The 14,319-nt window shown below is 41.7% G+C and overlaps 1 protein-coding gene across 1 annotated transcript in view; it reads right to left on the bottom strand.

Annotated features, from left to right (window-relative positions):
• Positions 1-14,319, bottom strand: part of LAMC1 (laminin subunit gamma 1) — a 66,844-nt gene that overhangs the window by 21,542 nt on the left and 30,983 nt on the right. The window contains exons 2-3 of the mRNA XM_061345698.1: positions 2,844-3,148; positions 914-1,044 (exon numbers count right to left, since the gene is read on the bottom strand). Of these exons, the coding sequence (XP_061201682.1) occupies positions 914-1,044; positions 2,844-3,148 (436 nt within the window). The remainder of the gene's footprint in view (positions 1-913; positions 1,045-2,843; positions 3,149-14,319) is intronic.

The raw sequence follows: 14,319 nt of genomic DNA, 5'->3' as shown, positions 1-14,319 counted from the left end.
CAAACCATTCTGCGAAACAAATAGGTGTAGCATGCTTGGGGTAGCCATTTAGAAATGTGAGAATACTGACTCCTTTGCAGTCTGTCACTAAAATAGAGTAAACTGAGTAGGAGAAACAAAAATTTTGTTGGTGTTAGGTTAGTAAATTCTTTGTGGCTTCTCGTCTCCAGAAAATGGTATGTACACTGGCTGTGTGCTACTGCTGTATCAGTAAGAAATTAAACAGCACAGAAAGTGACTAATACAGAAGCCCAGGGACCTCAACATATTGGTAGTGCAGGCAATGCAAATCCCCATGTCGTCAAAGCCCTATCTCAAGACTGCTCTCTGCAAACAGTTCAAAACACTGCACTAGTATTAGCTCTATTTATGAAAACATTTCATAGTCAACAACTGAAGATTTAAGCATTCTGTAATGCACTTTGGTAAAAGGAACAGACAACCATGGTTTGATACAATGTTTCAGATCTTCATAGAAGACAGTTCTCAAAAATACATGTGAAGAAGACACATTGAGATTTTCTAGTTACCACTATTCTAGGCTACAGTTATAGGTTGAGATCAATTAATAACAAGTTAAAAAAAAACCCACTAAGTGCAGGATAGAAAAAATTCCAGCATTCTTGTTCTGGTTCACATTTTTTGTCACTCTCTTAACCTTCTGCTTCCCCAAATCACTTAATATTTGATGTAACTGGGGGAAGAGCAGAAAAATCAATCTGTCTGTCCTGAAATTATAGCCACAAGAGGCTATACACAGTATTTGTAAGCTTTATAGCATTCATTCCACTGCAATTTTGGTTTAGGACAATCAGTAAGACAAAAGCCTAGTGGTACTAAAAGAATATAATGAAAGTCTTTAAAGTACTCTAGTAAACCTGACCAAAAGTACAAAGGTTTATTGTTTACTTACCTACCACCCACAGCAAAATCAGAAATTGCGTAGTAATACGACTTGAGAACTTTCGGGTCATTGAAAACTTCATCTCCAAATGTATTCAGACGATTGAGGGTCACTCTAATATCTGTAGCTGTCACCCATTCCTACAGTAAACAGAAATCCCATCAGTTTATAAACATCCAACATTCCCCTCAAGAGCATACCAGTGCTATGTCATTAGCAGTTCTATTTACAGTCATTCATCAATGAGAAAGTTCCATCCTTATCATCTTCCCCTTTGAACCTTGAAAGCCAATACATCCCTGCCCAAAAAGCCTCATACCCCATCCTGTTGGTTTGGACTTGTTTTCCAGACCCTGTTCCTCTCTGGATACACTTTCCAATGTCTCTTTGCATCTTCTCTGCTCTCAACTAGGAAGCAGTGGGTAACGTCTCCATCAGAAAGGTGCAGTGCAGATAATTATGCAAGCTTGCTAATTGTACATAACTATCTGATTGCAGTTTCCCTCCAAAGACATCCAGCACTAACAGGATAAGCTTTAGGATAACGCTTGCCTGCATACATACCCCAACAGATGAAAAGACAGTCAGGTAAATGAATGAGGCTGGGGGAGGTGGAGGAAGAAAAACAGACAGGCAGATCTGACTCACAACACAAGAGCTTTTCATAATATTTATACAGCATTTTCAACAAACTACCCTACCCTCCCCTCCAGCAAGAGCCAGTAAATGTAGTCTGTCCCCAGATTTCACATCACCTTCAGCCAGTGACTGTCATTAGTACCTCCTTGTTTTCATTACAGCTTTTGCAACGCCTTTTCCCTTCAAATACCATAAAAAAAGAAGACGAGAAAAATATCCCTGTATGTACAACTGTGCTGCAGTTGCGTCACTGCTTAGCTAGCACAGTAAGATTTACTGAATTACAAACACTGGCACAAACACGTGGAAATGCTGAGCACAAAATACATGTTTACTTCCATCATGAAAAGCAGTGCCACGGCTTCTGCATGTTTTAGGAAACTGGCAGTCAGGTCTCTATTCCTTACATTGATAAGCTTATTAGAAAATTATACACCATTCACTACCTTCAAATCTTTCCATTCATCTTAATGATTAGACCCTGTTTTCTGCAAGAGCTAGCTACACCAACAAGGTGGCCAAACGGGTTCTTTTCTATTTCTGGAGTTCTCCCTTTCCCATTACTCTTTATTTTCCATTTGTAGAAGCAAGTCCCACCAGATTCTGCTCTCCTGCCTGCTGTATCAGAGACATGTGAGCCCCGAGTCTGCTGAGTCCTTATGTCTATCTTTGCCTGCTACTTTAAGAGGAAAAGGAAGAAGTGGTGATCACAGCTCTGAAAGGAAGGACGGAGCAAACTCCACAACTTTAGATCCTTGTTGCAATATAAGCTGGAGAAGTCAGCAAGCAGAAAACAGAAAACACCACGTAAATCAGGTAAAATTGGTGCTCCTACTATGCTCCTGATCACTGCCCAACTGGTTAGGGTTTCCAATACCCCTAGAAGAATCTTAACGTTTCTTACATTTTTGTGCTAAAAATACACATGCAAATGCATCAAATACTAATTTGACTTAGGCTTTGCTTTCTTCTGTCCTTATATCTGAAACAGCAAAACGCCCACAACTGCTGCCTGAGCAGGAAGAGATTCACACCAATCCTCTAAATAACTCCATGATTCCTAATGACAAACCATCCTTAATGCCATTAATTTTGGGGTTTGTACCAACAACAGAGTCAAGAGTTTAACTCTTCCTTCAAAAGTGTCTCTTTGGATTGCTCATCTCAATTGACCTCTGCAAGGGCTTTTCAGTGTGAATAAGGGCTGTAAGTATAGCCCATAGTTGAAACAAAGCCAACATCTACAATGACTGAACAGAAAGATTCAGACCACCTGATAGACTTAGTCCTGTTCACATACCTGCAGCACGGGGCTGTTATCAAAGTTATAGGCACTGGGACGCCCCTCCAGTGTTGAGAATGCCACATTGCCCCCAGTGAGGGGGGAGATGTCACTGAACTCATCTGTACAGAGTGCCTGCTGCTCATCCTCTCCAGTGCGAATAAAGCCACGATTGACTTTGTGATATGTGCTTTCACAGGAGCCACTGTAATACTGGTAGGGCACCCATGGGCCATCTTCCTGGGTGCGTTTGTAGATTGCAAAGCTCTCTGGCCTACTGGTATGAAACTTCAGACGCACGTATGTGATGTCGAAGGCTTTTCCTGTGGAGGAGAGAAGACAGACATGACTCATTTACAGACTCAAACAACTTCAATCAGAAAGAACAAAAAGAGCTGCACTGCAATTCTCTTTGGAAGATACATCTCCTCTAGTACTATCCAGCAGGATGGGCAGTGTCCAGCAGCACCAGAAGTATCTCTTCCTAGAGTCCTACATACTGTATCTCTCAGCAAAGACAAGGTGAAAGAATTGAAGGCAGAAGCTGAGGGCAGGCCAAGTAGATACACAGACCTAGAGACTTCCGTGCAACCTAACAAACTTCTCAAGCTGCAATTCTCTTCTGCAGACGTCACCAACAATGTACTTACCTCAATACATGACACATTACATCAGACCCACAAACCATTTGTGTGGATCTAAGGTGAGGTCCAAAATAACCATGCCATTTAATGATATTTCTTCCAAATATATTTATGGGAGAAACGGTATTAACCAGAGGCAAGAGCCACACTGTAGAGACTGTTTTCTCTTTCTTTCTTCCTAAGTAGACAATATCCCAAACTCTGCTATTCACAAAGCTTTCCCTCCAGCACTGAACTACTAAGTACACCCTCTTTTACATATTCCCAGGGAAAGAGAAAATAAACTTTCTGGACTATATAATTAAAGTCACCAAGACACTTTTCAGATCAAAGTGTAATGATTTACAAGCCATTCATGCTTTGCCTCTCCTAGAAGAATAAAGGTAAACTCACCTTCCTGCCCTCTATTTATCTCCTAACAGGTCTGTGACAATTAGCAGATCATCCTCCCTCACAGATTCTTCTCCAGTGACTTGAGTATCTACCCCCCCACATGTAAACCATCTGTCCAGGGGATTCACATCCCTGAGAAAACCCATTAGGAGAAAAGGTGCATAGCACTATTCAGCCACCTTCCTCCACCATGCCCACTAGCTAGGGGCATGTTTGCAAGAGAAGGTACAGCTGCATGCCAGCTATTCTTGCTCTGCCTTGGCAAGCAGACTGTGTATGATCAGGACACCCTGGCTCACGTAGGGAACTTGCTGAAACATCATGAGATTTATCTGGAACAAAACTTTGGGTCTCCTCATTGGACAAGGGAAAAAAAACAAACCACCAAACCACACTAAAAAGCTACTAGGAGAGTTTCAACTGATTGAGAAACAGGGTTTTTCCACCTGAAGAAGTCACATAGATTTAACCTTAACTTATAAAATTAATTAACTCCACAGTGCTAAAATAAAGACACGAGGCATTACACCTGCTGAAGAGTGGCTCACAACAAATTAAAGCAAAGCAGATGGTACCTGGCAACAGGGGCAGTGGATCTCTTAAAGTACGCAGCAAAACCTGATGGCAGTGAATCAGGTCACAAATAGGTTTTCACTCGCAGACCACCCACCGGTTACTGGGACCAGTCTGCACTAAACATGTCACACCCAGGCCCTGGCTGGCACAAGAGAAGAACCTTTGTCCTTTCTGGCTGCTGGAAACACTAAAATAGCAGAAGCAGCAAACACGTCCAGAATGTAACATATGGGGGGTGGGGAATGGGAAAACAAAGTAAAAATCAAGACATACATTAACCCTACATGCCCCAAGGATAAAAAGACCACTAATCTTGTGTTTAAAGCCAAAAAGATCTGCCAATGCTCCAATCTACCAAAAAACACTGTGCTTGACAAGCTAGACAGCTGGGGCACTGTACAGATACAAACACCCCAATGCTTCCCACAAGATACCCTTTCCTATTTATATCATGTGTGAGGTTACAGATGAGCCAAGCACAAGACTGGAAGCTGGACATTCACAATCCATGGCTCTTGCTCAGTACTAGCTCACTGTTGGTTTGGGGTCAAGTTATTTAATGTGATCTCCTTATCCAGAAAAGAGAGGCAAGAAGCAATCATATCATTAATGACAAACTGCTTCCACAAGGGCTAAAAAATCCAAAGGACCAATGCTGAACATTGTAATGCAGCTTAGGCATACCCTCCCCTTGCTGCCCAACACAAGAGATTAATCTTGATCCCATTTATTTGGAAGTATTTTTTTTTACAAATCTCAATTCAAGGCAAGAAGCGGGTATCGTATGTACAAATCAGTCCCTCCTGGGTTTCCCATTTCTTCTGCTATGTCTCTTCCCAAGAAGAGAGCTCACCACTGAAGGCAAAGTATGTTTCAAAGGTGAAGAACATGCACATGCAGAAACTTAAGGTGAGCACACCAGGCTCACAGATATGCCAGACATGCAAAAGTATCTTTTTCAGGCCCTTGGTAAAAAAATCCAGGATATGTTCCCCATCTTTTCCAAAGGCAATGAGCCCCAGAAGCAAATGCCTCCCACTTTCTGCAGGAAAACCCTAGTATAGATGTTGACTAGCAACTTGTCAACCCAAGAACTTCACAAACACCTTCGATGACCAGCAACTAAACCCAGACCTACTATCATGGCTTTATCACTAATAAAAGTTTCATCACCTTAGTAAGAAAGTTTTAGTTTTCTTTGAGCTCATGTGCTAAAATAAAGCACATTATGAGGCTCAAAGTCTGCCCTGGTGGGATTTTTTTGGACAGTTTTCATGACAAGTGAAAATATCAGGCAAAAGCAGCCATCCGGTAAATCAATAGGGGGAAAACAAGCAAAAAAACAAAAATCGCAACAGACCCAACATCATGAAGACCATTCAATTAAATTGTGTCAACCGAATTGTCAAGAACAGCCTACTACTTTGACTTGAGAGGGTTAGTTTTCTCCTCCTACTACTGCATTCTTCTAGCATAAAGCAAAAACCCTGCATTCAGGCTTCATCAAGATGATTTCTGGGAGGAAACGCTTTGAAAGAATCCTGGGAATGAAGAGGGGGCCGGGTGTGTGCTCTCACTTCACGCACACAACTTTCTGCTCTAACAGAGAGGCCAGGCCACAGCCTGCACGTCCCCGAAAAGAAGTTCTTTTTTTTTTTTCCCTCTCCACTATAACTGTATTACAGTCTCTGTTCCCCTACAAGGTCTCCTACAGCTCCTTGGAATAACTGCAGCTCAGCTAAAAGGCACAACACATGCAAACTGCAGTCCGCGCAGCACTAAAACATCTTCCAAAGAATCCCTTGCACTAAAGGGAAAGGACTCACCCTTCTCCAGTTTTACATGGCAGGCCAAAGAAAACACATTCAAAACCCTTCCAACCAAGCAATCCAGGTGAAAAAGACATTTATTTCAGCTGGCAGCATAACTACTTGAGAAATTCTGTTTATGGCATTAAACAGGAATGCAGTTAATGCGCACAGAGTGGCTGTGTGCTAGTGCCGTATCAGCTTGCCATGGGTAAATACTGCTGGAACAATAGAGTTTACCCAAGACCAGCTGACACAGTGTTGAAATGTGTTTCCCCACTGTTCATACTAAACGTAAAAGCTGTGCTTAGCAGCCTGGCAGCTAGCAGGGCTCTTCAAGGTTGCAGAACCTTTTTCTGGCAAACATAAGCCACCTAGGTTGCTTTCAAGTCTCACAGAGCTAAATAAACACCTGTTACACTGAGAAATGGCAACAGCAATAACCAGGTGAAAGGCAGTTTTAAACGTTTCATTTAGAAGACAAAAAGCCATTGTTCTCCTGTTCCTAGAAGCTGGTAATTATTTTGATTTGTTTGTATCAGATAATATTTCCTTCTGTGTACTGCACAGTGGCAGATATATTTTGCAGGAAGAACTTCAGATGTCTGTTATAAGTTTGTTAGTAGAAAGAAAACACATGGTAATTAATAACTATGAGCTCAGCACTTCAGGAGTGCAGCCTGACAAGTCTTTAAAGCATCCAGAACTCAAAGAAGCACATTTTAAAACAGTGTTTTTTTCTGTGGCACGAATCTGTTCACCAGCAAGTGACAATGTGACAAAATAACCAGCCCCTTTTTGATAATTCAGAGTGATCTGGAAAACCCTGTATTATCTTTCTCTAAAGTAAACAAGCACACCTATAAGCCTTCAAGATAGTACCACAATTACACATTTAACCAAGCAAGCAAGTCTGAGCTCCTGCAGAGGCAGCTGTAGCATTGGAAAAGTTCAGCCTTGTTCAATGCAGGGGATGCTTCCCCAACAACCTGCTCATATTTTCAGGCTGACCACAGCCACCAGATGTCATTAGCAATTAAAGCCCTTCCTCTCAGCAGGGTTATCACCCAACTCTATCCCAAGTTTCATCAGGAAATGCACCATGCTGAAAACCATGAAGATAGACTGGAAAAATGTAAGCAAATCCTATTTAGATCTTCAGAAAAGCCTCCCTTTTTCCCCAAGTCAGGAATTCATCCCTATCACACAAAAGGCCTCCTTGTATTCAGACCCACAGAACGGATGGATAATTTACATCAGGAAAACACCCCGCCAGCTGGCACACCAACAACAAGCACTGAATTGTGAGCAGATGCCTGCATGAGATGAGCCCAGACGACACTCACCTCCTTCAATATAAGTCCACTTACATGCATGCAGGAGGAAAACACACTACTTCTGCGCACTCTGCAATCCCTCAGTGCATCCTACCAGCAGTGAGTTTTAAAATACAACTGCTGAGTTTTGCTGCCCAGGAGGAAAAAAAATAAAAAAATCAAATCCACCTGAGAAGATTGTATTGTGCAAAGCACCAAGCTTCCACAGATTTGTTTTCAACAAACTTCACTGGACAGTAATCAAATGGTTAAACTTTGCTCTGTTTCTCTTTTGATTTGCTCCTCTTTCAAGGCAGCTTTTTTCACCCAGATACCTGCTAACAACCTATTTCTAAATAAAGGTTAAAAGAACTGATAACAGACTGCTAAAAAAATACAACCCATTTACTGTTTTTTTATTTAATTTCATTTTCATTTTGCAGTGACAGGACAGAGAGCAAGCAACCACCACTGGCATTTCATTTTGCTCTCACCTGACCTATTTCTCCATCATTCCCAGAAGGCCAATTTTCTCAGTTTACTAGACTGGAAATTGCTCCATACCATTCACTCATCTTGTCCTTACTTCTACCTCAACTCTGCCTCTCCATGAACTCTCCCTATCACTGAATGCAATGCTACTAGCAGACAGACTGACTGACACTTCAAGATGCTCATCTGCTCCTCTCTGACAAATAGCTACTGGCCAGAGCAGGAGGCAGCATCTCCCACTCTCACATTATTACCACATGCAAAGTGTAGCATAGGCACTGTAACCTCGCATGAGCAGTAAATTGCAAGGGACAGAAACACTGATCTCAGTAGACAGAGGCCAGAAAGTTCACATGATCTTGTTCAAGACTGCTCACTGCTTCTTGAGTCAAACCACCACTTCAAGTTCTCAGCTACTGCAGTATTGTGTTTCAGCCTCTCACGATAGAAATCCTCCTGGGGGCTTCCCTCTGGAACACAGGGGCTGCAGATGAGAGCGAAATATTTAAAGAGAATGAATTATCCCATCCAAAGGAAAGGGACAGGATTTTCCAGCATGTAGATGGGCAACAAGAGCAGAACAGTGTTTATAAGGAGGGGAGGAATGTGAGAAACATCCCGAGCAACTTTCTTTATTGGAATAAAAAAATTTATTATACAACAACAGCCCAACACCTGCAAGACACATAAGCAGTAAGTTATGTCACTTGGATCATATGTGCATGAAAAAGCCAAACTTATGACTGAAAACAAAAAATTATTGTCATTTTAGACCAAGTGTCCTTTAAAACTACACCCTACCTCTTCTGGGAAAATCTGTGGAGGAGGAGGATGAGAGAACTAGTATTGCACAACCAAATGAAATATCCAGCATCTGAAGAAAACAAAAATTAAGGATTTCCATTTTCTGAAAACACAGGAGCACAGATGACAGCTTTTAAATGCTGAATGATGGACCCTATAGGAACGCAAACGTGGGTTTATTTTCCTGTCCTTACCTAAAGAGCCTGGAGATTTAGGCACCTATGTTATGAACAAGAAACATCTGAAGGATTTGAACGCAATCTCATCATAAACCATGCTCCACCAAACTAAAGATCTTGGCATGCAGACCTCCACCACAGACAGCCACCAGGGTTTTAAGAAAGCCCAACAGAAATATAAATACAGGTTGCTTTTTCTGGGAGCCCATACTAAGACAGGGACAGAGGAAGGAAATGGGTCTGGGACACTGGGGTAATGAGTGCAGTCTTGAGCATGCTGGAACGAAGGCAAACTCCCACCACCCCATTAGATCATACATTCTTCCAGTGCTCCTGAACAAAGGCACCATTGACTTGTGTGTGTGGGCGGCTCCGGACAGCAAAAGGCTGCCCAGTAAATTATTACATGATAATCCAACATTGATAAGTCATGGAGGCTGCTTGTTCTAGTCATGTTTCCAAAGGGGGAGAGGAAGGGAAAATAATTTCCCCTTGAACAGGCTGAGGGCAGCCTCGTAAGAAACACATTTTTTCATTTGATCACTTATAAGTCAGTGTAAAAGTCAGAAAACGTTGTCCAATAATTCAGTACAGCTTGCTGCCTTATTTGTACAGCTTTGATGCAAAGATATTAAGTCCATTTCCCAAAACAGCCAGCTGTGTTTATTCACGAGGGACTGGAAAGATCCAATGTACAACACAAAAGTCCTATCTGCACAGGAAGCCTCAAAGTCCTTTTTCAGCACAAATGATAAAAGCTCGCTTTAAAAAGGCACTTTACACTTGGCAAGCACAGCCAGATCACAGATGATCAAGGACTCCACAGGCCATTTTGGAGAGGGCTCCACTTCATTCACATATCTGGACTGCAAGGCTACCTCTTGCCACCAGTGTCAGCACCAGGATCTGCGTTACAAATGGGTTGGGATCCTTGGAAAGTTTGCCTGCTTGTATCAAACATTCAGAAGCTGCTTATGACAGCAGGTATGGGTGAAACCAAGTCATTCCCCCAACTGGAAGAGCACAGAGAAGCAGGGGTTTACTCTTCAAAAATGGGAGTTTCACCCAAGAAGGAAAAAATAATAAAAAAAAAAATAATCTAAAAAGAGTTCATTTATTCAGATAAAGACACCCCTCCCCAAAAGAAAAGTCTTTTGGCCTTTATTTTCAGCAGAATGCACAGCAGTTACCAAGAAATCATCATTACATCACCAGCAATCATAATGACACCACTGACAGTGACTAAAGTGACAATTAAAAGTGACAATTCCGACGCATTCCAGGTTACTACAGGACCTTGGTGCCCCAGCAACATTGCATTTTCCCCATGAGTTCTCATGATGGAGATACAGCTATCACCCGGTAAAAACTGAAACAAGCAAGCAAGCACCACAGGAGCTTCCAGAAAATCAATGTTGATGGCAGCAGCAGGCAAAGCTTTGAACTGAAAAGCTTTGAAGTGAATTGTACAACGCAACATTTCTCATCCTTGCCAACATGGCAGAACATCTCTCAAGAACATCTCTTGTGTGAGACCACATCCTCAAAAGAATCACAAAGTAACACATCTTACCCACTTTCAAGTCATTCTCAGAGCATTCAACTTAAAAGTGACAAAGCAAAGAGCAAATCACAGCTGGATAACTTCCTTTCAGATATTTGAATTTGACAGTAGGAGGTGTAGAAGATGCTGAACATTCCTGATGTTCAGCTCCAACTCTGTCTTTTCAGAGGTGGAGATGTGGGGATAAAAGAATGGCTGGAGAAAAAGAAAATATTAAGAATTACTTTCTAACTCCAAGAGTTTAAACAGCCAAACAAAAATAAAGTTGCAGCTTCTTTAAATACGATTACTTGGCCAACTGAGAGACATGTGACTTCTTGTAAAAGGAAAATAAGTTGATTGGATTGTAGAGCAGTACCTTGCAAACAAATTTACTATCAGAATCTGGTGAGAATTACAAAACAATTTATTTAAAGGACAAATCAATTTTACTAACCTCTGACAAAAAGAAAAAGAAATCAAATAAAAAGCATTTTACAAATGGGATAGTTCATGCAGGAATGTTAACAGGTTTTCCTGAGGTCTGTTTTCCTTCTGTATACATTCCCAGGAGCCTCACCCTCCAGCAGCTCATTGCCTTTCCCTTGCTCCTAGCATGTACGCTTTCAACTCTTAACATCTGAAGTCAAAGCATATGCAATGCTTCAGTTTAAGAAGTTCAGCAATTCCAAATTACAAAAAAAAAGTCAAAAACATCCCAGCCAAAGGCAGCATGAAAGTTACTTTGGATAGTATCCGTGTGTGCACATGAGATGCCAGAAACCCCTCACTCCAGCCCCCAGCACTGCTGGAAGGATGGCACACCAGCTGTCACTGGAGCACTGTCTCCTGACTCAGTTTGATGGCTCCACCACTCTCGATACTCAACTACTAGTTTCTATTACACAATATTCTGAAGCTACTTCCCCTGCCTGTTAAAAGGCAGTGCTTTCCCTGCTCACTCACACCCTTCCTCCTCCATATATGCTTACAGCCCACAACAGCTCTAACACCTGGCTTCCTTCCTATCTGAGTTAGATATCAAACACACACAGCTCCCATTGTTCAACCTAATTAAGAACAAATTAAGTGATACAACTGTACATGAGTGTTCTGAGCAGCAGCACGTTTAGCAGCTCTGGGAGCAAGACAACCTTCCAGACTAGCTCCCACACTGCTGGCTGCAGGGCCATGGAGAGGCCAGAAATGTTCCTAACATGAAACACCAAATTCTCTGGAATTTTGATGTTTTAATCTCCCTCATGACCCCTGCCCTTCCACCTCCTACTCAGCCACAGATTTTTTTCAGACACAGGCCATAATTAATATTGCAGCTATTTGGAAAGAATACTGTTGCTATTAGCACCCATAACTTAGCCCTGATGCAGACAGGACAGCTTTCTGTTCTTGAGTACCTAAGGACTTTTGCGTTCTTCAATAAACATTTAAGAAAACTACCTTTTAGCACATTTAAATTGAGCTGTTTAATGTTTCACAGTGTGCATGCCTCCTGCTTCCCCATCTCCCACTGAGAAACCTCCTTCCTCGTAACAGACTCCAGCTATGGATTAAGTAGCAGTTTACATGCCTTCATGCTATCTTTTAATGCATTTTCAGTCAGTTACAGGCTTATACACAAGCTACCATTATTGGTGAAACACAAATTACAGCAATATCCATACGGACCATTTTCAACCACCCACACAACAGTTTTACTTTCTCAGCCTATTAAGCTGGGGAAGGAATTGTGATAAACAGACTTGACAAAACCATTGCTGGAGTGAGGCCATTTCCAAAACAAAGCTTGCCACTGAGTTATGTTTCAAATATGTTTTGGAAAGTCATAAACAAAGCTCTTCCAAATTTTTCTTGAAGCAGAAACAGAACTGCACTCAAGTTCTCAACTCACAAGTAATAGTCAGCATATGCTTTCAACTCCGTCTCTGGAGAATAAGCTGCACAAACTGCACATGCTCATGGAAATTACAAAGGTATATTAAGCACAGAATGGTGAAAGTTCATATTCATCCACACGTCCTATCTGGAGACACATGAAGGACAAGGAACTGCCAAATGGAGTGGCTGTTCTAATAAAAGAGTTTAGCAGAAAACTACACATATTCAAGAAGGTAGCAGGGTTTTGCATGCCCTGTCTTCCCCAGAAGTGACTCTGTCAGATTGTTTTGGAACACCATGAACGAACAAAATGAACTCTGCTGACCCTTCAAAGATGACGCCAACTCCAGACTTCTCAATACTTCCAGCTGTAAAATCTGATGCCCTTGGTTTAATTCACGGACTAGAACAAAATTAAACAGGCTTTGCATCAGGCTCCAAAACACCTCAATGTATACACACCAAACCTAGATTTGGAGAGTTACCTGTAGCTGGGCTAAAGGCTGCCCAACCAGGAACAGGGAAAACACTGAAAAGGCAAAGAAACAGATGTATGCACAGTCTTTTCTTCCTATTTTGTTTTAGAGGGAGATTTCAGACAGACTGAGACAGTATTTCTGTAAATGAATGATTTAAAAGAAGTTAGTGAAGTAGTCAGTCAGGTGGGACTGAACACCACCCCGGGATACTGCTGAGATAGTATAATATCAAACAAGTTTCCTACAAAGCATGTTTTCCCACAACAGCTCCAGCAGAAACAAACAAAAAAATGAAAAAATGTTAATGTGTTTAAAATACCCTCCACAGGCTTCTAATTTGTTCAGTTTATCTAGTGGTCTTGAAACACAGGCCATATAGCATGGTATGAAGCTCAGTGTTAGTGGCTGGTTCCCAGTGGCAGGAACTCAGCTGAAGCCTAGTAATTCCGGATGTGCATCTAATTCACCTTGTTAGCAGTAGAGCATTGAGGCAGCTGTGCTGTGAAGAACAGACTGAGTAGTCTGGTGGAAACTACATAAAGAAATAGGTTTTATTCCCAGTCAGAGGTCACAGTGCTCAAGAACTCAAACCTGCATTTAAGTAAAAAAAGAAAAAAGAAAAAAAAAAAAAGGGTGTGGATTAGTAACAGCTGCAGAAACACACATGGAACAAAATCCAGACAAGGCAATGGAAAACCCACTCACTCCCCAAAAAGTAGATTCATCAGCTCCTGGAATGGTGCAGAGGCCATTGCCAGTGAGGTCACCATGGAAGAGGACCCCTGCAAGCAGCCTTCCAGCAAGCGCCAAAGAACCATCTTGCACGTTAGAAGATAAACCTCCTGTCTGCAAGCACCATGTTGAGAGGCACATGCTACAATGCGTTAGATCACACCACATCCTCCCAGACACGCACAGGTTATTTAGCAGTATAAGACTTCCTTAGGTAATAGCACTGCCTAAAAGAATGTTATTGCACAGAAAATTGGTTTAGCTATTAGCACTGAATGCCAAATTATGAGGTTTTCTTCAGGCACACTACACTACTGTGAAGCCTAAATGAACTCTATCAGAAGGTATGTTTCCTCAGGAGAAAGCCTATTAAAAATTCATTTTCTAATTAGTGCTAAGGCAGGGATGTTCTTTCAAAAATGTTGAATTCCTAGTTTATGAAAGAGCCTTTTTTGGAGTTAGGAGATTACTCTCATAATTCAATTAGTAACTTAGGCCACCACACATTAAAACTTCAAGAAATTTGTTGACCACCAGTAGCAGCGCATGAAGCAAAGGTCAAGATATTTCTTCCTCCCTCTGCTTTCCGGGTCCTCAGTATGTAGACTGACTTTTGACACTATTTTTGGGTG

Source organism: Neopsephotus bourkii, unplaced genomic scaffold (genome assembly GCF_033783945.1).
Source record: "Neopsephotus bourkii isolate Nb327-2 ecotype Australia unplaced genomic scaffold, CSIRO-AGI_Nbou_v1 NB_234, whole genome shotgun sequence".
Lineage (NCBI taxonomy): Eukaryota > Metazoa > Chordata > Aves > Psittaciformes > Psittacidae > Neopsephotus > Neopsephotus bourkii.
The sequence above is the reverse complement of the archived record's forward strand: the minus strand, read 5'-3'. Positions and strand labels throughout refer to the sequence as shown.